The 27,570-nt window shown below is 39.4% G+C and overlaps 2 protein-coding genes, 1 long non-coding RNA gene and 3 pseudogenes across 3 annotated transcripts; 1 reads left to right on the forward strand and 5 right to left on the reverse strand.

Moving 5' to 3' along the window:
• The first annotated feature begins 1,975 nt into the window (after nt 1-1,975).
• LOC103425399 (uncharacterized) lies at nt 1,976-2,996 on the forward strand. The gene is made up of 2 exons (XR_011576569.1): nt 1,976-2,365; nt 2,515-2,996. It is a non-coding gene; the product is annotated as an uncharacterized lncRNA (long non-coding RNA).
• An 881-nt stretch (nt 2,997-3,877) lies between these two features.
• Nucleotides 3,878-4,756, reverse strand: LOC139192010 (calcium-transporting ATPase 12, plasma membrane-type-like; annotated as a pseudogene).
• A 600-nt stretch (nt 4,757-5,356) lies between these two features.
• LOC103416440 (calcium-transporting ATPase 12, plasma membrane-type-like) lies at nt 5,357-6,505 on the reverse strand (annotated as a pseudogene).
• A 454-nt stretch (nt 6,506-6,959) lies between these two features.
• Nucleotides 6,960-10,491, reverse strand: LOC103416441 (putative calcium-transporting ATPase 13, plasma membrane-type). The gene has a single exon (XM_029094688.2). It carries the CDS (start codon nt 10,287-10,289, stop codon nt 7,203-7,205), a length of 3,087 nt encoding a protein of 1,028 aa, XP_028950521.2. The 5' UTR covers nt 10,290-10,491; the 3' UTR covers nt 6,960-7,202.
• A 5,779-nt stretch (nt 10,492-16,270) lies between these two features.
• LOC103402554 (putative calcium-transporting ATPase 13, plasma membrane-type) lies at nt 16,271-18,713 on the reverse strand (annotated as a pseudogene).
• A 5,119-nt stretch (nt 18,714-23,832) lies between these two features.
• LOC103402556 (putative calcium-transporting ATPase 13, plasma membrane-type) lies at nt 23,833-27,365 on the reverse strand. The gene has a single exon (XM_029094790.2). It carries the CDS (start codon nt 27,160-27,162, stop codon nt 24,076-24,078), a length of 3,087 nt encoding a protein of 1,028 aa, XP_028950623.1. The 5' UTR covers nt 27,163-27,365; the 3' UTR covers nt 23,833-24,075.
• Nucleotides 27,366-27,570: the final 205 nt, after the last annotated feature.

Here is a 27,570-nt window from a genome sequence, read left to right on the forward strand (position 1 = left end):
GGGGTCGCGGGAACGAGAAGGAGAGAGAGAGCAGGACGAGATGGTGATGGAGATGGCTTCTCCAAGCATGCGGGTCTCTGCGTGCGTGCGGGATTATCTGAAGAGAGGGAGAGAAATGAGATATGAGAGAGAGCTGAGAGGGAGAGACAGAAAGACAGAAAACGAAAAAGAAGAAGGAAGGGGCTTCACGGGGGGACAGAGAGAGAAATCAGGAGAGTGAAGGGGGTGCTGCCACGTGGCAGCTTGGGGGAGAAAGAATACAATGTTAAATTTTTCAGATTGGGTAGATAAAATGGGACCAAAATAATATATTTAAAACATTTAGGGGTAATTACAAACATAAATCTTTATAATTAGGGGGCGGGTGTTACACCTACTATACGAACTTTGGTGCCATTAGCTACGGAGACAAAAGAAGGAGTGGAGGAGTTTTGAAAATCATTTAGTAAAGATGCATCGTTAGTCATGTGATCAGAAGCTCCTGAGTCGACTATCCAAAAACCACGACTACTACTAAGATCCAATGCAGTGGAAATAGTTGCAACAATACCTGGCATGTCATTTTGTGACACTGAGCTTGATTGTTCGAGGAAGCCAGCAAACTTGCCGAGCATGGCTGAGGGACTTTCATGATTTGTTGTTCCTTGTTTCTGTTGCAAGAAGTTAGCAAATTCATTTATGAGAGTAATGGGACTAGAAGAAGAGTTCATCACATTATTGGAGACATTGTCGCAAACAAGGTTTCCTCTAGGAGTGTAGGCAGGCTTCATTTGGTTTCTTGGTGCTCTTCCATCATCGTTGAACTTGGGTTTAAGTTCTGGATGAAGAATCCAGCACTTTTCTTTTATGTGTCCAACGCCTGGATAACCTATTTTCACACAGTGAGAACACTTTAAGTCTGGTCGTTTTCCCTTGTATGGTCTGGAAAAGGTGAAGGCTCTCGCTTCTGATGGCCTAAGATCTGATTCTCCAACGACCACGTCTGCATTCATGACCTTCTTCCTTATTTCTTCGCGTTGAATAACATTGCAGACCATCTGGAAGGTGGGAAGTTCAAGTGTCATCAAGAGATGACTTTTAAGGTCCTCATAGTATGGTCCAATGCTGGCAAGCAACTGGAACACCTTGTCTTCTTCAGCACGCTTTAAAAGAATGGTTGTGTCCGTGGTATGAGGTCTGTAGAGATCCAATTCATTCCATTTGGCCTTCAAGTTGCCAAGATGTTGAACAAAAGAGAGATTTCCCTGTTGTAATTCTGTAAGATCTTTCTTCAGCTGGAAGACTCGTTCAGCATTGTTTAGATCTCCATACATGTCTCGTACAGAATTCCAAAGGTGGTGAGATGCCACTGAATAACTGAAAATCTCAGCTATCTTTGGTTCCATAGAATTCAACAGCCAAGACATGATAAGTTGATCTTGGGACACCCATGCTGCATAATCTGGTGAAGTTGTTTCGGGCATGATATCATCATTTTGAATGAACTGGAGCTTTGCACGTCCTCCAAGAGCGAGAGAAATAGCTCGTGACCAGGGCAGATAGTTGAATTTGTTTAGGAGCACAGAGCTCCAACGTTGAATTGGGTTGGTATCCATGGTTTCGTTTTTTGAAACTTTCTCTGATGATGTTGCCATAATGGCTTTAACTGGTTTGGATTTGGTAGGTTTTCGGAAGAACACAGATGCAGGTCCACGAGGGATCACTGCTCTGATACCATATGAAAATTTGGATCCAATATATGTTTTTGAATTACCTGATGCAGCAGAGTTTATATACAATTTATTGCACACGCATGCAATAAACAAAAGGACTGTCCATATTGCAGCAGTCAGAATCCACATGCAGTGGCCTTGCTGTCCACGATGCATGTGTACTTGTTGTCCAGATAATGATGCATCTACACATGCTAACCTAGCTGTGAAGGAATGATAATATTCCTTCTGTCTAGTCTGTGGAGCTCCTTAAACAAGTGGAACACCTTTAACAACTAGCACTAAACCCTAGCTGAAAGCAAGATGCGCTGTTATCCATCAAAGCCATTATTCTTCCAACTGTATTAGGGTTAAAGAATATTCAATAGGATCCTGCAGGAATGGGTCATCCAACCGAGAAGAGAGATCTGTATGATGCTGATCATGGAAAGAAAGTATTAAGCATGGCACCTGGACTGGAGCGACTTAACATCCTTCCCTTCAAGGTATGTCGATTATCTGGCTGTGACACTATTTGCCCTTATTGTATGATATCTTCCGTCATCAGTAAGTTATTCCCTTGCAAGCTGCTGCTTATGATAAAACTCAAGGCAAAATGGCATTTTTTTTATCCCTCGAGGCCTCAGGACTTCCTTTTCATATCTGGCACGAAGGTACGAGTTCTTTCGATGTTGTTTCCGACCTTTTTTTTCTTTACTGTTATAATCAGCCATTCAAAGTAGTATTTAAAGTAAAACACATTAAGTTTAAGTGCATAAACTAAGTTTAGTTGATCTAAAGACATTGTAAATTACTATGACAGAGGCAAACACTTACAAGGAACAAAGAGAACCCTCCCGAATGATTCATGCGCCCTAGTGGCTGGAAGGTGCTAATCGACTACTATGACAGTATGGCTTCTGCGGACAACGGTAAAGTCCCAGAAGCAGTTCCAGCCTAAGCCTAAGCCTAATCTTGTCTCTTATGTGTGATCAAGATTACCTGATTAGTCTCCTTTGTGAGATCAAGATTTCCTAAGAATCTCTCACCTGTTTCGAATAAAACCGTGTGAGGCACTGGTGCAGAGAAACGATACTCGCCTCAACTGTAATTAGCGCCGTGTAATTGCATCTTGCATCACTGCATTTGTGCACTCCCACGGCGCATTGTATCATATGTGGTTTTCTTCTACGGAACATAATTGTGCTATGCCTTTGTTTTGTTAAAATATTCCTCTATGGTATATGCACTAGTTATGGTTTAAGATGCTGGATCCAAAAGAAAAGCATGATCAAATTCTCTAAATTTCTTGTCATGGAGCACAGATTTACTTTGGAACATTTTTAGATTTGACAACTAGCATTCAATTGCTCCATAATATTAGGAATTGCTCCATATATTAGGTGATGGATTCGAAGTTGGGTGCAATGCGACGGGGATTCTGCCCTGGCCAAGTACTCTAACCCGTGTTTGCTATCCCTCTTTAGACAACTGAATATGGGCTTACCGAGAACTGGTATGAACTTGAAAACCTAACTTATGGGCCAAGATATGGCTGCACTCCCAATGCATGCACCTATTGTCCCCAACTTAATCGCTATGCATCCACAAACCTGTTCAGAAGTTCCACAATAACCATCTAAAACAATTCGTTCCTCTGACTTCCTCTGAAGACATTAATCCTCTCAAAATCCCTTAAGTGAGAAAATTGTAGCAATGGTCCCTCAACTTTAATCAAATTGGAGCAATGGTCCTTTAACTAAAAATTCATTACTATTGGTCCCTTAACTTATCAAAATGTGTAGCTATAGTCATTTTTCATCAATTTAGTCAAAATTTTGTCAAAATAAGTTATGTTGGAATAACCATTTATATAATTAGGGTCCCTTAACTCCTCAAAGTGTGTAATTATGATCCTTTTCGTCAATTACGTCAAATTTTTTGTCAAAACGAGTTATGTTGGAAGGACCATTGCTACAATTGGGTTAAAGTTAAGGGACTATTTCTCCAGTTGAATTAAAGTTGAGGGACCAATGGTAATGGATTTTTAGTTGAGGGACCATAGCTGCACGTTTTGTTGAGTTGAGGGACCAATTGTAATGGATTTTTAGTTGAGGGGCCAATGCTCCAATTGAGTTCAAGTTCGAGGACCATAACTACAATTTACTCCCCTTAAGTTAGACTCATTAAACACGGCGAAACACAAATATGTTGAAGACCAATGTGCTGTTTACCTTCTAACACCAAATATTCATCTATCCCTAAACTGCAAGAGTAAGAGCACAACTATCTAGAACGAAGCTTGAGGTAGAAGGTTCATCCATACGATGTTGGTGATCACTGTTGGACCCACGAGTGGCCTCTCTATGATCTCTTTGGCAGGCTTATCTGTGATGAGAGCTTGAGCAGCCATTGTGTCCATAATCAGATTCATCCACAGCAGCTGGACCACTATTAATGGTACTTCACCGGCTGAGGCCCGCTGCCATAAAGTTGATCACAAGAGTTGCAACATTTATTGTGAGCTAGAACTAAACAAACTTTTGGAAGTTGGCAGAAACGGTTACCAAAGTTGCAAATTTGTCATCTAAGATGACAAAGTCTGAGCTCTCCTTGGCAACTTCAGTGCTCTGAATCCCCATCGAGAGTCCTATGTCAACTTCTTTAAGTGTGGGCACATCATTCTTGCCAACAACTGTCACAACAACTACATAGCCTTTTTGTTTCAAGCACTGCACCATAAGAAGCTTATCAAATGTCGAAGACCTCGCCATCACGTTAATTACATTAACTTTCTGCATTCTTTGCTCCGGCGTGTAGTTGCGAGATTCTACGCCTTCTACCACTGCTTCCTTGGTTCCTCCTGGTCAGGCCAGAGTATGCCACACTTGCCAGTTCTTGCTTTACATATGGAAACATTGTCGTAAGTGATCAATGTTGTGTTTGGCTCATATAATTATGAGTTAGCAACCATTTCCTCTCAACTTTGTGGACTTTGGAAGCATGTTTTGTGGAAGCATGTTTTGGGGAAGCATGTTTTGTGGAAGCATGTTTTGTGGAAGCATGTTTTATGGAAGCATGTTTTGGGGAAGCATGTTTTGTGGAAGCATGTTTTGTGGAAGCATAATTGATGGTGCATGTCTATAAGTGAAGGCATTTTTCATACACAAAAAGGGTGTGAGCATTTGGCTCTCTCCATGAGGAAAGCATCAGAGAGCATCCAAATGGGGAGAGCATTCGGCTCTCCCATGGGAAAGCATGGGCAAGGTTGAGAGAAAATCAAGAGAGCTAGAGTGAAAAATATTCTAATGAAAGAACTCTTGGGGTAGAGTGAGGCTCTTGGGAAAATTCTATGAGTGGGTGTGCAAGGGATTCGGGATTGGGTTATGTTGATTTAACTCATGTGTACTTGTACTGTTATTCTCATAGTGAAGAGCAATATCTCTCCGGGGACGTAGGCAGATTTTTGCCGAACCTCGTAAATTCCTCGGTGTCTTTATTTCTTGTATTTTATTATGTTCAACTGAGTGTGATTTTGGTGAGGTTGTAATCTGAATCTCGTTTCCGCACTAATGAACGGACCAAGGCACAACAATCAATTCCACCTGCATCTCGGCAAACTGGCAAAGCTTCAACTGCTTCCCTCACTCCTGGCCTATATGGCTTTATGGATCCTTTACGCCTACTAATCCTAACAGGATCAAGCTGCTTTCTTCGAGCTTTCCGTACTTATTTTTGTCATTAATGTGCTTATCCTGAGCTTGTTTGTGTGCCAAAGCAATGCATCGCAGACTGCTTGCTGCCATGCCTAATCTGCTCAAGCTTCAACTGTTCATCATCATTCAAAGCTTTTGTGACACAGACTCACAGTAGTAACTCGAGCATATTTCTAGTATCATACCTGCAGCTTCTTTCCAATGCACATAGGTAGCATTGTCCGCCTTCCTTCTCATCAAAACCCCGCTTTGTTTCTATGTGAATTGAAGGCTTCAACACGATGAATGACACGTTTCTGCTTCAATTCCTCCATGTGACCATGTGTAGCTCCAGAGTAGCCCATGAAAGAATGGCTTTCTCAGTAGGACCCAAAAACTCAAATCCTGATCCTGAACTAGGCCTATAAACACTACCGGACATGTTAAATGCTACTCCTCGGATTAAATCAAGAAGATAATGACAATTTGATGAATAAGCTTCATCTTCCACAGATTCCTGTCCAAGCTAAAAATTTGTAACCTTCATCTCATTGAACGTCAATGTGCCAGTTTTGTTACGGTGGCACATCCCATAGTCTCACAAGCAGGGAGCCTCCGCACCAGATCTTGCTCCGCAATCATCCTCTTCATTGAATAAGTGAGAGTCAAAGTGACAGCAAACGGGAAGCTTTCAAGAATTGCAATCACAACGACAATAACTGCAACTGCTACCATGTCCACCACAGCATTCACCACATCATCAATCTTCATCTTGCTGCCTTCAAACTTGCCAAATTCACTCTCGTTCTTTGCGTTGCCCATGAAGTAATGCGCTACCAGGACCTTGAAAACCATGAATGCAACACCCAAGCCAATCTTTGCCATTAGCAGGGTTAGTTTACTTAACCGCTCTTGTAATGGCTTCTGCCGATCACTTGTGTCACGGCTGATCAAGCTCATCATTTGGCCCCATGTCGAATTCATGCCAACTGAAGGCAAAAGCATTTGTCCATATCCATCAACCACCTTGGTTCCGGAATACAAGGACGGGTTCTGGCCTCCATTAATTTCCACATGCTCGCTCTCCCCCATTATGCGTGATTCGTCCATGCGCAAGTATTATCCAACTCATTTGCATTTGAAGGAGAAATGCAATTATTATCCAAACTTTAAATGACACTTACTATTGCTCTAACGAGTATTATTTTATTATTTTATTTTTACTCTTTTTTGTTTTGTTGTAAAACTTTTATAATTGAGCTTGAGCGTGCTTACTTGACATGAAATCGTGTATTGAATTTTCTTACTTTCTAAAAAATAGACAACAGTGACCGGATTGTCATTATCTTTTCAGTCACAAATGACAATTAGCCACCATTAAAAGTGACTATAGGCTTTAGTTACTATGAACTCTTTTTTTTTTGTAGTACAATGATATACTTTTACATTAAAGAAAGGGGGAGTTCGACTAAGCCACAAATGGATAACCTAATTTAATATTGAATTCGTAGTTACTATGAACTATTAACTATAGACTAAGCAAAGACTATTTTTATGCTTTGACAAAAGCTCAAAAAGAATTAACAACATTACATTATTGGGACTAAAGTTTTAATTACATTATCAACTAAAAACAGATGAACATACTTGCATCCTACACATATATGTTGTACAGCAAAGTTTAAATTACATTATTTTAGTATAATAAAAGAATGTAAGAAATAATTATACAAAAATTCATATCAAACTGTGATTTACACATACTAGCAGTGTCGCTACCGAATTGGGACTTCAATCCTTCAAAATCAAAGGTACTTCAAATAGAGTTCTTCTTCGACTTCTTCATCTTGAGATAGCTGAAAATAGGAGTCTCAGGAACAGGAATCGACTTGACAATCCAACCAATTGGCCAAGAGACTGCTGCAATGCCAACACAAGCACCCCATTGCCCCCAATTCAACCTTTCTGTATCTGCAAACTTCTTCAAAAACTCCACCATCACCACCTGCAGCAAAATTGTGACACCAATAATTCCCAAAAACAACTTGTTGGTGTGGATTCCTCTGAACACATTCTTCTTCTCAAGCTTCCTTGCATTGAACTCATTGAACACCTGGCACAGCACAAATGTGTTGAAGATCAGTGTGTCCTTCACCTTGTCCTCCACACCGAAGATCGATTTTCCTTTGAACTGCAATGTCAGGAGGATTGCAATCTGGTAGAGTGCTTGAGGCAGGAGGTTCCTCCACATTATATTGGTGATCAGAGGTTCCGTCCTCCCGACCGGTTTTTTCTTCATGAGCTCTTTTGTTGGCTTCTCTGTGGCGAGAGCCAGAGCACCTAGTGTGTCCATGATCAAATTCACCCACAGTAACTGAACAGCTGTTAACGGGACTTCACCAGCGGAAATTGCTGCTACAAAGTTGATCACCAGCGCTGCGACATTGACGGTGAGTTGGAATTGGATGAACTTCTGGATGTTTTCGTAAACACATCTTCCCCACCTTAAAACTGTGGCCACCGACGAAAAGTTGTCGTCCATGATCACGATATCCGAGCTCTCTTTCGCGACTTCTGTGCCTTGAATCCCCATGGAAAGTCCGATGTCAGCTTCTTTCAATGCAGGCGCATCGTTTGTGCCATCCCCTGTCACCGCCACCACATGGCCTAGCTGTTTCAAGCACTGCACCATGAGAAGCTTGTCAAAGGGGGAGGACCTTGCCATCACACAGATTTTGTCCACCTTCTCCATTCTTTCTTCCGGTGTGTAGTTCCGAAATTGCATGCCTTCTATCACTGCGCTGCTGAAGAACATGTCCTGATCGGGCTTGAGTATCCCGCATTCTGTGGCTATTGCTTTTGCAGTGAACACATTGTCGCCTGTGATCATTTTAACATTCACCCCTGCACGTTGACAGTCTTCAACAGCTTTCTTCACCCCCGGGCGGCATGGATCTTTTAACCCAACAAGGCCTAATAATGTCAATCCATCTTCTTTTAGCAAATTTTTATGTTCTTGATCATCCACTTGCTCTTGTACCTCAATTTCTGTGTGTGCAAAAGCAATGCATCTGAGGCTGCTTGCCGCCATACCTTGGATAATCTGCTCAAATTTCAATTTCGCGTTCTCATCCATATCTTTAACCACTCCGGATGCATTGTAGTAACTTGTGCACATTACTAATACCATCTCTGCAGCTCCTTTCCAATGTGCTTGCACAGAATCGTCCACCTTCCGCTTCATCAAAACCCCGCTTCGTTTCTTCTGTGAATTGAAGGCCTCGACATAGAGAATGCTGCAACTCTTCACCACTTTCTGCATATCCATCTTCGCCCCATGCACTGCCCACGAAAGAATCGCCTTCTCAGTAGGACTACCCGAGATTTCAATTTCCGAACCCGAATTAGGCCGGAACACACTCCCGGTTGTGTTCAGAGCAACCCCTTCATGAATCAAGTTACGAACAAAAGGTGATATGGACGAATACGCCTCTTCTTCCACGGGTTCCTCGCCTAGCCAAAACTTGGTCACCTTCATTTCATTCATGGTGAGAGTGCCTGTTTTATCGGTACAAATGACGGTGGCTGACCCCATCGTCTCACAAGCAGAAAGCTTCCTCACCATCGCCTTATCTGCCATCATTCTCTTCATCGAATACGCAAGCGTTAGAGTCACAGCCAGAGGCAGGCCTTCCGGAATTGCCACCACAACAATTGTAACCGCAGCAGCGACAATCCCTACAACCGCGTTTAATATGTCGTCAACTTTAGTCTTGCTGCCATTATACTCCCGGTTTCCATTCTCGTCCTCTGTATTTCCAGTGAAATACCTAACCATCAAGACAATCAGGACTAAAAATGCAACTACCAAACCGACTTTACCAATCGATGACGTTAGCTTGTTGAGCCGAGCTTGCAGAGGCGTCTCTTCACCATTGTCGCGGCTGATTTGGCTCATCATTTCGCCCCATGTCGTGTTCATTCCAACAGAGGTGACAAGCATCCGAGCATAGCCATCAGCAACTTTTGTGCCGGAAAACAAGAAAGGATTCTGGTGTTGACTAATTTCGACATGATCACTCTCCCCTGTCATGCTCGATTCGTCTACTTGTAACGAATGGCCGTCTAGAAACAATCCATCAGCCGGAACTTGGTCTCCGATCTTTAAACAAATGACATCACCAACTACAATTTTGAATATCGAAATCTGTTGGCGCCTGCCGCCTCTCACAGCTTCGATTTGGACATTGTCGCTGACTTTAGACAACTTATCAAACTGTCTGTTCTGTCTAAAATTACTCACAGCAGAAACAGAAATTACCAGAATGATTGCGAGAAATATGCTTCCGCCATCGATCCATCCATCTTTTAGACCGTGCACTTTGATTCCCAAGCCGAGAGAAAGCGTAGCGCAGCCTAAGAGAATGAGAATTGTGAGGTCTTTGAAGGCTTCCCACACAAAGTGGAAGAACCCCTTTGTTGGGGGCTTCTTGTAAGTGTTCGAGCCGAATGCTTTGAGTCTTTTCGCAATGTCGCCTTCAGGATCATCGCCGCCATGGACTCCGTGCTCTGCGTCAGTTTTGAGAGCGGTGGCAATTTCTTCAACCCCTCCTAGCTCCTGAAGCTGGTTGAGATTTTTCTGCTTGACAAGGTGAGTGAGGGTAGTTTGATCAATTTGGAATAAGCTATATGATGGCTCAACAGAAATGGCGGTATAAGAAGGAGATGGAGATGTTTTGGTGTTTTTGTATTTTGGTATTGAAAGGTTGAAGGCTCTAGAGCAGTAGATTGTGGCAAAAGCATAACGCCATTTTCTTTGGTGTTTGCTAAGAGTGCTTTTTGGAACATCAAAAAGCCGCTCGATTTCAATGCAAGCCAACTTTGCATGCAGGGTGGTAGACATGCTTAAATGAAAAATGCTTCCAAGTTTAGAAATCGCAATGAAGGCGGCAGCCGCAGCGAGAGATGATGACTGCTGTGGCCAAATTTAAACAACTATCGACCGGAATACTATCACGGATTCCCAATAGAGGTAGAGAAAAAGCTTCGGAGATGAACGAAATATATCTCAAATGGCAAACAAATAAATGGAAGCAATTGTTGTTCCTCATAAGTTTGCGTGAGTATCTACTTATAGCCAGTTAGTTTACTTAGAGAGGACGGGAAGTTCAGTGGAGACTACGTGTTACCGACGGCATAAAGTAAAGTTTCCCGCGTTAAGTATTATTTCTTTTCCAGAAGCAGCAGAGGGCATGAGGGCACAAGTTCGTACGTTCATGTAGTATAAAAAAGAAGACGAGCCGCCATGGTAATGGGAATCAAAGTCGGTTTTTCAAAACAAAATAATGAATGTCTTGAGCGCACAAACTCATCTGATCTGATGTCGACGCCTGTATTTTTTGGCAAGGTCAAGGTGAAAACAATGTTATATCCGGGAAGGTTGGACATTACGAATAATGAATGTGTGCGCTTCTTTTTCTGAACTATTCACACGTAATTTCATTATTATTCGCCGTAGGTATGGAACATATTTGTCATAGGGAAAAAAAACACTTTTTTAAAAGAAAAGACTTTTTTCGACAAGTGTTCTTAATGGATGATCTGTAAAAAAAAAAAAAAAGGCCTAATACTTAATCTGTAAGTCAAAGAGGTTGTATTGTGTTTAGCCAAGCTTTTTTCTCTCCAAACATCGTGGACGTGGTTATAATCAAGGTATTAAATATCGGTAATATCGGAAATATCGGTAGTCCGAAAACACGGAAATATCGATGGAAATATCGGGATAATATCGATATCGATAAAAATTACATGAAAACCACGGAAATTGTAAGAAAAACTTGGAAATTTTTATTGAAACTTTGCAGGATGTTTATTTAGTCAATTATCTATTAGTTTATCACAAAAAATTGGAAGGAAATGCATTGCATGATGGATTTAACATTATCAAGTTGATTATATAGCGAGCTGACAAACATTGTGAATGTAGAAAATATGTAGTAATTAATGAAAGAAGTCTAAACACACCATAATCATTTATATATAATGAATTAGTACAATATTTTACACTTTATACATTGCATGGTAAGATATATTAGTGACTCAGTACCACATAGAGTTCCTATGAGATTCAAAATTATATATTGACGTAAAATACTATGTCAAGAAAGTTGCCTTACAAGTTAGATGACTTTATCTTTATGTCTCTTTCTACCAATTTTTCATAAAGCAATCCATCAGTTGGTATATTTCTAGTTTAGAAGGGTCACATCTTCGAATAAGGCCTTAATGTAAAACCCTTCCCTTTAGTTTATAATTTTACTTTGTAGGTTTTTATTTTTATTTTTTAAAAAAATTATTGTTTTTGGATCTTAATTAGTGAGCCAAGGGGTCCACCCCCTTATTTTTGTCCCGAGGCTCTCATCTCTCATCTCTCTTAGTCCTCTCTTTCTCTCCACTTTCCCATGCTCTCCCTCTCTCTGCAACTCTCATCATTCCTCCCTCTCTCTGCAACTCTCATCATTCCTTCTAGTTCTTCGGTTCTTCCCCGAACTCACACACACACACACACCAGCACTCCCTCATCTCCCTCGTTCTTCCTCTCCCTCTGCTAGTGCAGACAAGGAACCAAAACCCAGTTTCCGGTGTGGACCGTGGGTTCCAAGGTGAAACTCCGTCGAGCTCCAACCACGGCATGCCTTGAAAATGGTATAGATCTCTTCCTCTTCCCTTGGGCTTCAGTTTGGTAGTTTATTTGACATGTGTTGGTCACGTTTTGGGGTTGACCGGAGCTTGTAAGCTCCGGCGTCCTCTTTCCGTCGAAACCAGGCCAAAATATCGCGATAGTTTCGGAAATATCGCGATATTATCGATAATATCGCGATATTTTGACGAAAATCATTTGGATATTGAAAAAAAAATCGGTTCCCTTAAGGAAGGGATGGGATAGTCTCTCTTCTCTCCAAACTTTTTTCAACAAAGACTCAGAGCATTATCTGTTTTAAAGTTGAGAAGGGATTGACTATAGCTTAGCTACAGTCAAATTATTGTCTCTTAGATTTGATTAAGGGCAGTTAATTAATCTCAAGCGCCTTCCTCATCTCACTTATTCTTAACTTTTTATTTTTGTTCATAATTTCTCACAATATTCAAATAAGTATAGGCATGATATGAATTTATTTGCTACTCATCTCCTCCAACACACAACCTAGAAGTAACCAATGGCGAAAGCAGTGGCAGAGTTAGGATTTCTTGTGAGCAAGTGCCTAACACAAGTATAGAAGAAGAAAAAATCATATATTATTTATAAAATCACTAAACAAAGCATCATAATATATATCCAAATATTTACATATGTGTAGATAGTTTTATCTATTTATATACAACAACCATAATCATTCTCGACGAATTCTCATATTTCAAAACCGTTCCATGATGTTATCTATATTATTGAAAACAATTATTAAACTCGAGAAAGAATTACTAAAAATTGCAAGCCCTAAAACTCAAGTATGAGGTAGGGTAGAGTAGAAACAAATAAAAGTGTACAGAGAATACAGGGTTTTACAAACCTTATTGTTCTTTGTTCAATAAATTTGGGATTTGAAATGGCTAAATATATGAAATTCAAGAAGAAGAGGGGGAATAGCTCTATCAGTGCACAAGTGAAAGACGATTTTTTTTTTAAGCGAATGATGATTTTTAATTTAAAAGGTTATTCATTTTTGTTAAATGATCATTTAACATAATATACTGAAATTTTGGGATGGAATCTGTTGGATGAAAGAAACTTTAATAATTGAATTTGTTTAAAGTGTGAGAAGGGTTGCAAGGCAATAAAAATAAGTGTAATACTAATTTCATTTTTTCAAGTTAGAAACGTTTAGGACTACTCTAGTCCTTATGTTCTTCCGTCAGTGGGCGGAAGAACATGAGCCTTGAGTGGGTTTTGTTCCCAACCCCACAGCATCCAATCCACTGACGGAAGAACATGAGCCTTGAGTGGGTTTTGTTCCCAACCCCACGGCATCCAAATTCCAATTGGAGTGGTCAATGGGTTTTCGTCGACAGAGATTCAAAATGTTGACTCACTTCAAATTCGTGCACAACTGGCAATTTTCCGTATGTAACCCGCGTACACTGTCGGAGAAAGAAACAATGCCAAATCTTTAGCCGGTTGCGGAAGAAGTCTCTCATGGAATTAGGTTCTACCATAAAACCAATTGAAGAAATATAGGAAGTAGCCCAATATCATATAATAAGCCACTAGCTGGGCTTGTCCCTCACCCAATAACTTGCTCTGATACCATGTATAATTTCCTCACCCAACAACCTGTTCTGATACTATGTAGAATTTTTCAGATCGACGAGCCCAGGGCCCACTCCAACAACACTGATATTGTCCCCACTTTACCACCTGCCCATTCCGTCAGGTATGAGGTTTTATCACAAAATGCATCCGTATTAGTTAGAGTAGGGTAATATTATTTAAACTCATTGAGTTTCTTTGAACCCACCGATGTGGGATTCTTAACTTCTTAACGGTCTCGCAGGAATTTACAATCCTTGATTAATTACCCAAAATGTATACAATTCAATTAAGAATTTCAAGCTTTTTTTATTTCGATTTTTTTTGCCGAAATTTTTTTAAAGTTAGATTGATATTTGTACAAAGTAAATTAGACATGCATGGTGGAAGCTTTTTGGTCCCGTATACCGTTAGGCCAACTACCGTTTTGGTGTAGGTTTTCATAACTTCGTATTTTTTTCGTCGAGGCTTTGGCTAGTTGTCCTCCTCGCTGTACTTTTTTTTCGTTTCTAATAAATTTTGGTAGGCTTGGGTGTTTGAGGATCCTCCACCAGTCCATACCTAGGTCAAATTACAAAAATAAATTAGCCATGGTGGATATTTTTAGGTCCTGTATATATATTTTCTGTGATCGATGTTCCAATGAATTAATGAATATACGTACATTAGTCGTTAGGGTTGTAGAGTTAGCTCAACTAAATTTAAAACCTACAACCACTTAGTACTACAATTTAGTAGTATTTTTTCATTTATAAGTGAAATGTCTTATTTTCGAATATCATAAATGCTGAGTTCGATACTAATTAATTCATCAAACTTTTAGTTTAAATATATCATTGTATTAAAAAAAAAGAACTTTAATGAAAAGCTCTAGGTAATGTTCATTTTAACGAAAAACCACATTTTTACACTGAAAAGTTAATCTTGATACTATTCATTTTACCCTTTATTTTGTCCTTATCGTTAAAACTTAAAGTTTTTAAGTCATTTTCATCAGTTTTCCTTAAAAAAAAATCCTACAAAGTGCCATGGGATCAACTTAATTAACTTATAGTGGCTTAATTTCCTATCAAATCATTAACAACCACAACCTTAAGTGTGTGGTAATGTAATGGTTTGATGAGAATCACATCATCAACCCACCTCGAGTGTGGAGTTAGTTCAGCTAATTTTGTAAGTTTACAAGACTCATTGGGGTCAAGTTGTTGATCAAAATTTCTTAACAATTCATTAACAACGCGTCCTTCACCTCAAGCGTTGTAAGTAATAGAAAAATTAAGGCTAAATAGCCAAAATGGTCCCTGAGATTGTCCATCATCCATGATTTTAGTCATTCTGTTAAAAAAGTTTTGGGCAATTTTCAAAGTTTCATAACTCAATCGATTCTTAACCAAATTCAACCCATAATATATCAAAATGAAGATAGAAAAGAGTAGAACAAGATTATACCTCTTTGGAAGCCCAATGGTTACCGGAGATGGCCGGAAAATAGCCTGAAATGTGACTAGTCCGCGGAAAAAATGAAAAACTCGCGGGAAGGTGCTAGTCGACTACTATGACAGTTTGGCTCCTGTGTACAACGGTAAAGTCCCAGAAGCAGTTCCAGCCCAGGTGAAGTTCATGTATCATATTGTAAGAATCTCTCACTTGTTTCAAATAAAACCGTGTGAGGCACTGGTGCAGAGAAACGATACTCGCCTCAACTGTAATTAGCGTCGTGTAATTGCATCTTGCATGCACTCCCTCGGCGCATTGTATCATATGTGGTTTTTGTGGAGCCAAATATATTCACTAGGCGACACGTGGACTTTTGGACAAAAGAGGACAAAAATACCCTCGAGGCATACCGGGTTTCCTACACGCGAGCAGTGAAGAATCATCCATCAACCAAGTCAGGAGTACCCAAAATGGGTAACAATTCAAAACCTATTTCATTCCATATATGTTTTTACCTCATTTTTTCCTTATTCAATTAGCCATTTATTTCAAACATTCCATAACATCCTCAACCAATTAATATAATCAATATATTAAAGGCTAATTACATCACCAAATTAAGCCCAAAAATCACCCTAAAGGCCGGTTATCCCTTCTCCAAAGGGAGCCGGCCATTTCCTTCTTTTTTCACCATAATTTTCCTTTTTTGTGACATTGATTAGCCAATTATACAAAAAACCACCAAAACATTCATTTTATGTTTAATAGCCAAATAAATTGGCTAATTAAACCTAAATCAAACCCAAAAAACCCTAGCCACCTCCTATCCCTATAAATATACTCTCATTTCTCACCAAAAAGCGAATTTCCAACACTTTGGCAAAAATCCCAAAATTCTCTAAACACTATTTCTCTCTAAATTCTAACTTTGGCATCGGAGGTTCTTCGGCCAAAGCCCCCCCCCCATTCATCGTGGGCGCGTGAGGCTCTTGGCCTTAACCTAAGGTGTTAATTGTTTTGTAGGTGCAAAATTGTCCAAGATCAAGGAGGAAGAAATTTGCATCCACAATTTTCTTCTATCGAACATAGAATGTGTTATGCCTTTAATTTGTCAAAATATTCCTCTATGGTATATGCACTGGTTATGGTTTAAGATGCTGGATCCAAAAGAAAAGCATGATCAAATTCTCTAAATTTCTTGTCTTGGAGCACAGATTTAGTTTGGTCAATTGCTCCATAATATTAGGAATTGCACCATTTATTAGGTGAGGGATTCGAACTTGGGTGCAATGCGACGGGGATTCTGCCTTGGCCAAGTACTCTAACCCGTGTTTGCTATCCTTCTTCAGACAGCTGAATATGGGCTTACCGGGAACTGGTATGCACTTGAAAACCCAACTTATGGGCCAAGTTATGGCTGCACTCCCAATGCATGCACCCATTGTCCCCAACTTAATCGTTATGTATCCGCAAACCTGTTCAGAAGTTCCACAATAACCACCCAAAACAATTTGTTCCTCTGACTTCATCTGAAGACATTAATCCTCTCCAAACCACTTGAGTTAGACTCATTAAACACGGCGAAACACAAATATGTTGAAGATCAATGTGTTGTTTACCTTCTAACACCAAATATTCATCTGTCCCTGAACTGCAAGAGCAAGAGCACAGCTATCTAGAACGAAGCTTGAGGTAGAAGGTTCCTCCATATGATGTTGGTGATCACCATTGGACCCACGAGAGGCCTCTCCATGAGCTCTTTGGCAGGCTTATCTGTGACGAAAACTAGAGCAGCCATTGTGTCCACAATCAGATTCACCCACAGCAGCTGGAACGCTATTAATGGTACTTCATCGGCTGAGGTTGCTGCCACAAAGTTGATCACAATAATTGCAACATCTATTGTGAGCTGGAACTAAACAAACTTTTGGATGTTGGCAGAAACTTCTCTTCCCCATCTTAAAATGGTTACCAAAGTTGCAAATTTGTCATCTAAGATGACAAAGTCTGAGCTCTCATTGGCAACTTCAGTGCCCTGAATCCCCATCAAAACTCCGATGTCAACTTCTTTAAATGTGGGCACATCATTCTTACCAACAACTGTCACAGCAACCACATAGCCTTTCTGTTTCAAGCAATGCACCATCAGAAGCTTATCAAATGGTGAAGACCTCGCCATCACGTTAATTACATCAACTTTCTGCATTCTTTGCTCCGACATGTAGTTGCGAGATTCTACACCTTCTACCACTGCTTCCTTGGTTACTCCTGGTCAGGCCGGAGTATGCCACACTCGCTAGCTATTGATTTACAGATGAAAACATTGTCGCAAGCGATCAATTCCACCTACATCTCGGTAAACTGCCAAAGCTTCAACTGCTTCCCTCACTCCTGGCCTATATGGCTCTATGGATCCTTTAGGCCTACTAATCCTATTACTAATCCTAATAGGATCAAGCTGCTTTCTTCGAGCGTTCCGTACTTATTTCCGTCATTAATGTGCTTATCCTGAGCTTGTTTGTGTGCAAAGCAATGCATCGCAGACCGCTTGCTGCCATGCCTAATCTGCTCAAGCTTCAACCTTTCATCATCATTCAGAGCTTTTGTGACACGGACACACAGTAGTAACTCGAGCATATTTCTAGTATCATATATGCAGCTTCTTTCCAATGCACATGGGTAGCATTGTCCGCCTTCCTTCTCATCAAAACCCCGCTTCGTTTCTATGTGAATTGAAGGCTTCAACACGATGAATGACACGTTTCTTCTTCAATTCCTCCATGTGACCATGTGCAGTTCCAGAGTAGCCCATGAAAGAATGGCTTTCTCAGTAGGACCCAAAAACTCAAATCCTGATCCTTAACTAGGCCCATAAACGCTACCGGACATGTTAAATGCTACTCCTCGGATTAAATCAAGAAGATAATGACAATTTTATGAATAAGAAGCTGTTGTCTCATTGAATTTGCTACTCCACAGATTCTTGTCCAAGCCAAAAATTTGTAATCGTCATCTCATTGAACGTTAGTGAGCCAGTTTTGTTACGATGGCACATTCCATAGTCTCGCAAGCAAGGAGCCTCCGCACCAGATCCTGCTCCGCAATCATCCTCTTCCTTGAATAAGTGAGAGTCAAAGTGACAGCAAACGGGAAGCCTTTAAGAATTGCAATCACAACGACAATAACTGCAATTGCTACCATGTCCACCACAACATTCACCACATCATCAATCTTCGTCTTGCTGCCTTCAAACTTGCCAAATTCACTCTCGTTCTTCATGTTGCCCGTGAAGTAACGCGCTACCAGGACCTTGAAAACCGTGAATGCAACACCCAAGCCAATCTTTGCCTTTAACGGGGTTCGTTTACTTAACCGCTCTTGTAATGGCGTCTGCCTATCACTCGTGTCACAGCTGATCTAGCTCATCATTTGGCCCCATGTCGAATTCATGCCAACTGAAGCCAAAAGCATTTGTCCATATCCATCAACCACCTCGGTTCCGGAATACAAAGACGGGTTCTGGCCTCCATTAACTTCCACATGCTCGCTCTCCCCCATCATGCTTGATTCGTCCATGCGCAAGTATTATCCAACTCATTTGCATTTGAAGGAGAAATGCAATTATTATCCAAACTTTAAATGACACTTACTATTGCTCTAACGAGTATTATTTTATTTTTACTCTTTTTTGTTTTGTTGTAAAACTTTTATAAATTGAGCTTGAGCGTGCTTACTTGACATGAAATCGTGTGAATTTTCTTACTTTCTAAAAAATAGACAACAGTGACCGGATTTTCATTATCTTTTCAGTTACAAATGACAATTAGCCACCATTAAAAGTGACTATAGGCTTTAGTTACTATGAACTTTCTTTTTTTTTTTGGTAGTATAACAATATATTTTTACATTAAGGAGACGGAGAGTTCGACTAAGTCACAAATGGGTAACCTAATTTAATATTGAATTCGTAGTACTATGAACTATTAAGTATAAAATAAGCAAAGAATATTTTTATACTTTGAGAAAAGCTCAAAAAGAATGGGGTGTGCTATACACACACCATTTTTTACTTCTCACACACCCCTTGTTAATTTCTGTCCGATGATCTTCTTCAATTCATCTGATCCGACGGCTGAAAACTAAAAAGGTGTGGGAGAAGTAAAAAGAGGTGTGTGGATATCACACCTCAAAAGAATTAGCAACATTACATTATTGGGACTAAAGTTTTAATTACATTATCAACTAAAAACAGATGTTGAACACACTTGCATCCTAAAATTATATATTATATTATATCTCTACTAATTAATAAAACACTCATTGTCAACCAAAATCCTATGAAATTACCAGTTTAACCCTCTAATTAAAACAGAACATGAATAAGAAATATGGGGTATAAATGTAATTTCACACAACCAAATTTTACTTTTTTTTTTCAAAGTCTCACTTACATGTAATCCTAACATATCTCTAATTAAAAATAATAAATAATAAAATTTCTCACACACTTTGTGTGTGCCAATATGCTAGTATATACTAAAAGAGTAACTTTCGTTTTAATTCCCATTATGTCGTTTTAGGCTCAATTCACTGTTACTTCTACAGTGTATATCTGATTTTCCCCCCTCCTATTTGCTGTTATTTCAATTTTGCCAGTTTGCTTTGCCGTCAAATGGAGAACAAAATGGGATGCGTGGGTTTTCGCTGCTTCTTCCCTCTCTTTCCTCGACTCATTGTTCATCCTTTCCACCGCTTCAATCTTGCTCTCATGGTTTTATTCCCTTTTAATTTTCTTCTCTCATGGTTTTGTTGCTTCCTTTCCACCGCTTCAATCCTTCTCCAGCTGGTTGCAGACTCCATCAAACCCTAGAACGAGAAATCTTAAATCCACAACCCAAAACTCAGTCGTAGGTACCCAACGAAGGTAGATTAATTGAAGAAAGATTGCTCCATCAGAGCGGGCAAGATGGCTAGATGAGATAGCCATTCCATCATTAATCATTTGTATCAAACTCGTCATTTCATAAGACTCGAACCTCAGAACTCTATGAAAAAGAATAAAACTATACCATACCATTTTATTTATGTTTGATTACATTGGTTATTATTACTAATAGTTACGTTTTGTGCATATTGTAGTTTTCATTTTAACTTCCCTAAACTTTCTTCTACTTTCCCTTTCTTACAGGGTTTTATTTAAGACAAACTTATACATCCCAACGCAAAGGGAGAGAGGAGGCAAAGGCTAGCATTGTTGATAACGTAAGTGAGTTTGAAAATAGGATTTCTAATAGTTTGCTAGCTGTAAAGTTATTTCTTTGTTTCCCATAACGTTCAACTTTTTATATACACATTCACGCTTTCTCCATTTCTCTTTTCAACTACTAAAGCAAAGAGATATTGTATGTCTACCAAATTCAGAAAATCAATAATGTTTTATGATAGGATTTTTACCGCCTGCAAAAGTAGGGATAAAAACACTTAAAAATACTCGCAAGAATACAAGGTTGTCGTAGTATAACGGCTCAAGCAAGGTCGTTTTCCACAGAGATTGATTGAATCATTTGTATTTAAACTAATCCTTAGCTAACTATTTTAAACAAGGTTTTGAAAAATATTGATTTTGGAATTTTGAATAATAAAAACGAATTTAATAAAACAACTAAATAAATTGACAAAGAAAAACTAAAGAAAATAGTTTTGAAAATAAAGTTAAAAGCCTAGGATTCCGCCGTCCCCTTAACAATCCTATGTAGTTTTACCAATTACTTATGAATTACACATGCAACTTTGAAGGTTAGGTTTTCCTTATGCATATTCTCCTCATGATATTCAAGCAAGAACGTATATCTAACATGCAATCCGTCTGTGATATTCAGATCAAATATGAACATGCAAGACTCATTATGTTTTATGAAAACCTTTTGAAAAACCATGCAACCCCTAAGAGCGTGATATTCGCCTTAGGTGAAATTACAATTATTAACCACAAGAAGCAATACTCAATCCTTAGGTGATATTTTGACCGAATTGTATCCGATTACTTATCTAAACATCCTAATGGTAGCTAAGCATTAAGATATAGAGACAGTTCAAGCACAGTGATTAATAATTCAAAGTAAACATGCATAATACCATAAGCAATTGAATAAAGACTACATATTCACGCTAAGGCTCAAGGCTTCGCCCTAGCAAACGAAAATTAGTTACTAACAATCATACAACGAAATATTATTAAAAATAAGGATAGAAAACATCTTGAAAATAAACTTGAATCCAAAAACTAGTGTGAGTGCGTTTTCTCCCCCAATGTTGCGTTTCTTTTTTCCAATGTTGCTAAACAGCCTTATTTATACTATTACAAAATAAAACCCTAAAAGGTCTTAGAATAAAACTAGGAAACATAATTAAATGATAAAATAGAAAATAAAAGGTTTCCTATTTGAACTAGAATTCGGAGTTCTCAGAAAATTAGTCTTTTGACCGACCAAATCAACTCCGATTTGATCCCAAAAGATCTCTTTTGAAAGCTGAAGACGTCCCCTACAAATCCTCAGAAGGAATCTTTCTCAAAATATGCCACATTGACCTCCAAAATACCCAAAACATTTAGAAACGTCAATTCGAGAAAGCTGCGCGCTGGGTCTTTATTTCATCGCCACGGTCAAACGGCTTGTTAGAAAAATCTGAAACTTTGACACAAAGACGGCAAGAGACACACGAACGTTCTCCAATTTGAATCACTCCAAAATTCGTCCATTTGATCATGTTTTGTTCCAGAGGAAGTCGAATGTCCTACATTAGAAATATATAACAAAGTATCAAAATTCTACCAAAATAACCAATACATTATAACTAAGATTAGGGTAAAATATATGGTAGAATATGGACTCATCATTTTACACAATTCTTTCAAACGGTTAGTTGTTGTGCTATATCAAATTAGTCGGAGAGTTGAAGATAGAAAATTTAATCGTGTTGTGTTCAATTTTCATTCTTTGACATTCTTATCCACTTTATTACTTCTTTTGATGTAATCTGAATTATTATTTTTTTCATCTTCATCAGACACTTCTCTTTAGAAAGAAGCATGTTTGGTATTCAATCCACCATTTAAATGGGAAAGAAGTTCCCAAATGGGAAAAAAGAAGTTCCCCCGTCACACGGTTAGAGCCGTAGAGGTAAATGATTCTTCTTTCTTGGATCAAGTTTACTATGAGCCGTAGAGGTAAATGATTCTTTTTTCTTGGATCAAGTTTTTGCTACTTTACCTTATGTCTGATGGCTTTTGTTGTTGTTTGTTTGCGTTAACTAATATTTTTGAATCCCTAGTAGTATTTTTATATTCTTTTGGAAAGAGATAATGTTATTTCATCCTGCGTTTTTTTCTCAATAAATCCATGCTTTGTTAATTGTTAGCTTTTCTTTGCTCACTAAAATAAGCCACCTTAATTAATTAAGGTCTCTTGCTGCTGTTTTTGTGATAATATTACCATCTTTATTTCATCTTTTTTTTTCATTACATTTTTTACTTCATGTCACTTTTTACAATTGGTCCTTACTTGACTGAGCCATAGTAAATTGTCCATAATTCACCTATATACACTCTCGATTTTGATGATTACTCAAATGAAATTTGTGATTAATTTTTATTGAATTGTTTTTATTTAATTTAATCTGTAATTTTTTTTTAAATATGCCGGGGGAGTTGATAGTCAAGAGGAGGGGATAAACACATATTAAGTTTTTGTATCTCAATCTGATCGTTTGATTTCAAATGCTGATTGTCGTTCTCTTTTCCTTTTCCTTTTGTTTATAAAGAATCAAACCATTTCAGTCGCTAACAGTGTGGATCAAGTTGTGGTAAAAAGGTCCTCCGCTTATATGATGATTTAATATATGAACAATTTAGATCTTCCGTTAATTGACATTTCAATTGAATTTTACTTTCATATAATTTGCTTTACATAATGTAAAAACTATTTTAATGGTTTCAATAGGATGATATAGAACAACTATATTTATTTTGATGATTTTTTTATTTTTTTGGCATCTCAAGAAATACTTTTCTCGAGCCTTGGACCAATAAGAAAGTGAAACACATACGTTCTAAATTACATGTTAGTTTTAATCCATTACTAAAAATCTTTTTTTTTTTTCTGGAAATAAACTTTATATTAAGATAAAGAGGACTGAACAATAACATGAAAAGCTGAGAATGAACAGTCGAATACCGAGTTGATTCCACCGCTACCACCCAACAAATCCAAGTGCTGAAATTTCAATTATTATTCTTTGGGGAGGTAAAGCTGCTATCTTTCTATACAATATGTTGGATTTTTTATTTGCAGTTTTTTTTTATTTTTTTATTTTCTCTCTGTTGGAAATATTGGTATTTCTGTTAGTTGTTGATGGGTAGCTTGAATTTTGTTCAAGTCGTAGTAATTTCCGTACAAGTTTACATTTTTGTGTGGAATTGGTGCAACTTTTGGTGTTTGTGTGGTGTTATTTTGATTGGTTGTTGGTTGAAAATTGGTTCCTTTGATTTTGTTATGTGTTGGTAGCCCCATTGGTAAAGAACAAATGGTTGATTTGCTGGGGAAATGTGAATCACTAGAACTAAAGACATGAGCCTCCGAGTGTTGTAATATATTGTACAAACATGTATCTTTTGTTTTTTATTGATCATAAAGATATAAATATGTTTTGATATAGAAGTAAATATATTTTAATATATTTTATACGTTTAACATGGTTTTAGACCCGCGGCATCCCGAGGGCTAAGTTGCTTGTACATGCTGTACATCAAAGTTTAAATTACATTATTTTAGTAAAATAAAAGAATGTAAGAAATAATTAAACAAAAATGCATATCAAACTGTGATTTACACGTACCGGCAGTGTCGCTACCGAATTGGTTCTTCAATCCTTCAAAATCAAAGGTACTTCAAATAGAGTTCTTCTTCGACTTCTTCATCTTGAGATAGCTGAAAATAGGAGTCTCAGGAACAGGAATCGACTTGACAATCCAACCAATTGGCCAAGAGACTGCTGCAATACCAACACAAGCACCCCATTGCCCCCAATTCAACCTTTCTGTATCTGCAAACTTCTTCAAAAACTCCACCATCACCACCTGCAGCAAAATTGTGACACCAATAATTCCCAAAAACAACTTGTTGGTGTGGATTCCTCTGAACACATTCTTCTTCTCGAGCTTCCTTGCATTGAACTCATTGAACACCTGGCACAGCACAAATGTGTTGAAGATCAGTGTGTCCTTCACCTTCTCCTCCACACCGAAGATCGATTTTCCTTTGAACTGCAATGTCAGGAGGATTGCAATCTGGTAGAGTGCTTGAGGCAGGAGGTTCCTCCACATTATATTGGTGATCAGAGGCTCCGTCCTCCCAACCGGTTTTTTCTTCATGAGCTCTTTTGTTGGCTTCTCTGTGGCGAGAGCCAGAGCACCTAGTGTGTCCATGATCAAATTCACCCACAGTAATTGAACAGCTGTTAACGGGACTTCACCAGCAGAAATTGCTGCTACAAAGTTGATCACCAGCGCTGCGACATTGACGGTGAGTTGGAATTGGATGAACTTCTGGATGTTTTCGTAAACACATCTTCCCCACCTTAAAACTGTGGCCACCGACGAAAAGTTGTCGTCCATGATCACGATATCCGAGCTCTCTTTCGCGACTTCTGTGCCTTGAATCCCCATGGAAAGTCCGATGTCAGCTTCTTTCAATGCAGGCGCATCGTTCGTGCCATCCCCTGTTACCGCCACCACATGGCCTAGCTGTTTCAAGCACTGCACCATGAGAAGCTTGTCAAAGGGGGAGGACCTTGCCATCACACAGATTTTGTCCACCTTCTCCATTCTTTCTTCGGCTGTGTAGTTGCGAAATTGCACGCCTTCTATCACTGCACTGCTGAAGAACATGTCCTGATCGGGCTTGAGTATCCCGCATTCTGTGGCTATTGCTTTTGCAGTGAACACATTGTCGCCTGTGATCATTTTAACATTCACCCCTGCACGTTGACAGTCTTCAACAGCTTTCTTCACCCCCGGCCGGCATGGATCTTTTAACCCAACAAGGCCTAATAGTGTCAATCCATCTTCTTTTAGCAAATTTTTATGTTCTTGATCATCCACTTGCTCTTGTACCTCAATTTCTGTGTGTGCAAAAGCAATGCATCTGAGGCTGCTCGCCGCCATACCTTGGATAATCTGCTCAAATTTCAATTTCGCGTTCTCATCCATATCTTTAACAACTCCGGATGCATTGTAGTAACTTGTGCACATTGCTAATACCATCTCTGCAGCTCCTTTCCAATGTGCTTGAACAGAATCGTCCACCTTCCGCTTCATCAAAACCCCGCTTCGTTTCTTCTGCGAATTGAAGGCCTCGACATAGAGAATGCTGCAACTCTTCACCACTTTCTGCATATCCATCTTCGCCCCATGCACTGCCCACGAAAGAATCGCCTTCTCAGTAGGACTCCCCGAGATTTCAATTTCCGAACCCGAATTAGGCCGGAACACACTCCCGGTTGTGTTCAGAGCAACCCCTTCATGAATCAAGTTACGAACAAAAGGTGATATGGACGAATACGCCTCTTCTTCCACAGGTTCCTCCCCTAGCCAAAACTTGGTCACCTTCATTTCATTCATGGTGAGAGTGCCTGTTTTATCGGTACAAATGACGGTGGCAGACCCCATCGTCTCACAAGCAGAAAGCTTCCTTACCATCGCCTTATCTACCATCATTCTCTTCATCGAATACGCAAGCGTTAGAGTCACAGCCAGAGGCAGGCCTTCCGGAATTGCCACCACAACAATTGTAACCGCAGCAGCAACAATCCCTACAACCGCGTTTAATATGTCGTCAACTTTAGTCTTGCTGCCATTATACTCCCGGTTTCCATTCTCGTCCTCTGTATTTCCAGTGAAGTACCTAACCATCAAGACAATCAGGACTAAAAGTGCAACTACCAAACCGACTTTACCAATCGATGACGTTAGCTTGTTGAGCCGAGCTTGCAGAGGCGTCTCTTCACCATTGTCGCGGCTGATTTGGCTCATCATTTCGCCCCATGTCGTGTTCATTCCAACAGAGGTGACAAGCATCCGAGCGTAGCCATCAGCCACTTTTGTGCCGGAAAACAAGAAAGGATTCTGGTGGTGACTAATTTCGACATGATCACTCTCCCCTGTCATGCTCGATTCGTCTACTTGTAACGAATGGCCGTCTAGAAACAATCCATCAGCCGGAACTTGGTCTCCGATCTTTAAACAAATGACATCACCAACTACAATTTCGAATATCGAAATCTGTTGGCGCCTGCCGCCTCTCACGGCTTCGATTTGGACATTGTCGCTGACTTTAGACAACTTATCAAACTGTCTGTTTTGTCTAAAATTACTCACAGCAGAAACAGAAATTACCAGAATGATTGCAAGAAATATGCTTCCGCCATCGATCCATCCATCTTTTAGACCGTGCACTTTGATTCCCAAGCCAAGAGAAAGCGTAGCGCAGCCTAAGAGGATGAGAATTGTGAGGTCTTTGAAGGCCTCCCACACAAAGTGGAAGAACCCTTTTGTTGGTGGCTTCTTGTACGTGTTCGAGCCGAATGCTTTGAGTCTTTTCGCAATGTCGTCTTCTGGATCATCGCCGCCATGGACTCCGTGCTCTGCGTCAGTTTTGAGATCGGTGGCAATTTCTTCAACCCCTCCTAGCTCCTGAAGCTGGTTGAGATTTTTCTGCTTGACAAGGTTAGTGAGGGTAGTTTGATCAATTTGGAATAAGCTATATGATGGCTCAACAGTAATGGCGGTATGAGAAGGAGATGGAGATAATTTGGTGTTTTTATATTTTGGTAGTGAAAGGTTGAAGGCTCTAGAGCAGTAGATTGTGGCAAAAGCAGAACGCCATTTTCTTTGGTGTTTGCTAAGAGTGATTTTTGAAACATCAAAAAGCAGCTCGATTTCAATGCAAGCCAACTTTGCATGCAAGGCGGTAGACATGCTTAAATGAAAAATGCTTCCAAGTTTAGAAATCGCAATGAAGGTGGCAGCCGCAGTGAGGGATGATGATAGCTACGGCCAAATTTAAACAACTATCAACCGGAATACTATCACGGATTCCCAATAGAGGTGGAGAAAAAGCTTCGGAGATGAACGAAGTATATCTCAAATGGCAAACAAATAAATGGAAGCAATTGTTGTTCCTCATAAGTTTGCGTGAGTATCTACTTATAGTTCATTGGTGACGTGATGTTAAAGACGGCATAACGTTTCCCGCGTTTAAGTATTAATTCTTTTCGAATTCACAGCGAATGCCTAACATCATGGTGGTAGCTTTCCGGAAACCAAGCAGAAGCAGCAGAGGGCATCGCGGCACAAGTTCGTACGTTCATATAGTATAAAAAAGAA

The sequence above is a fragment of the Malus domestica genome, chromosome 15, assembly GCF_042453785.1.
Source record: "Malus domestica chromosome 15, GDT2T_hap1".
Lineage (NCBI taxonomy): Eukaryota > Viridiplantae > Streptophyta > Magnoliopsida > Rosales > Rosaceae > Malus > Malus domestica.

What these genes read in the sequence shown, in the direction of transcription:
- LOC103416441 (XM_029094688.2), bottom strand. Translation starts at nt 10,289, where the DNA reads ATGTCTACCACCCTGCATGCAAAGTTGGCTTGCATTGAAATCGAGCGG.
- LOC103402556 (XM_029094790.2), bottom strand. Translation starts at nt 27,162, where the DNA reads ATGTCTACCGCCTTGCATGCAAAGTTGGCTTGCATTGAAATCGAGCTG.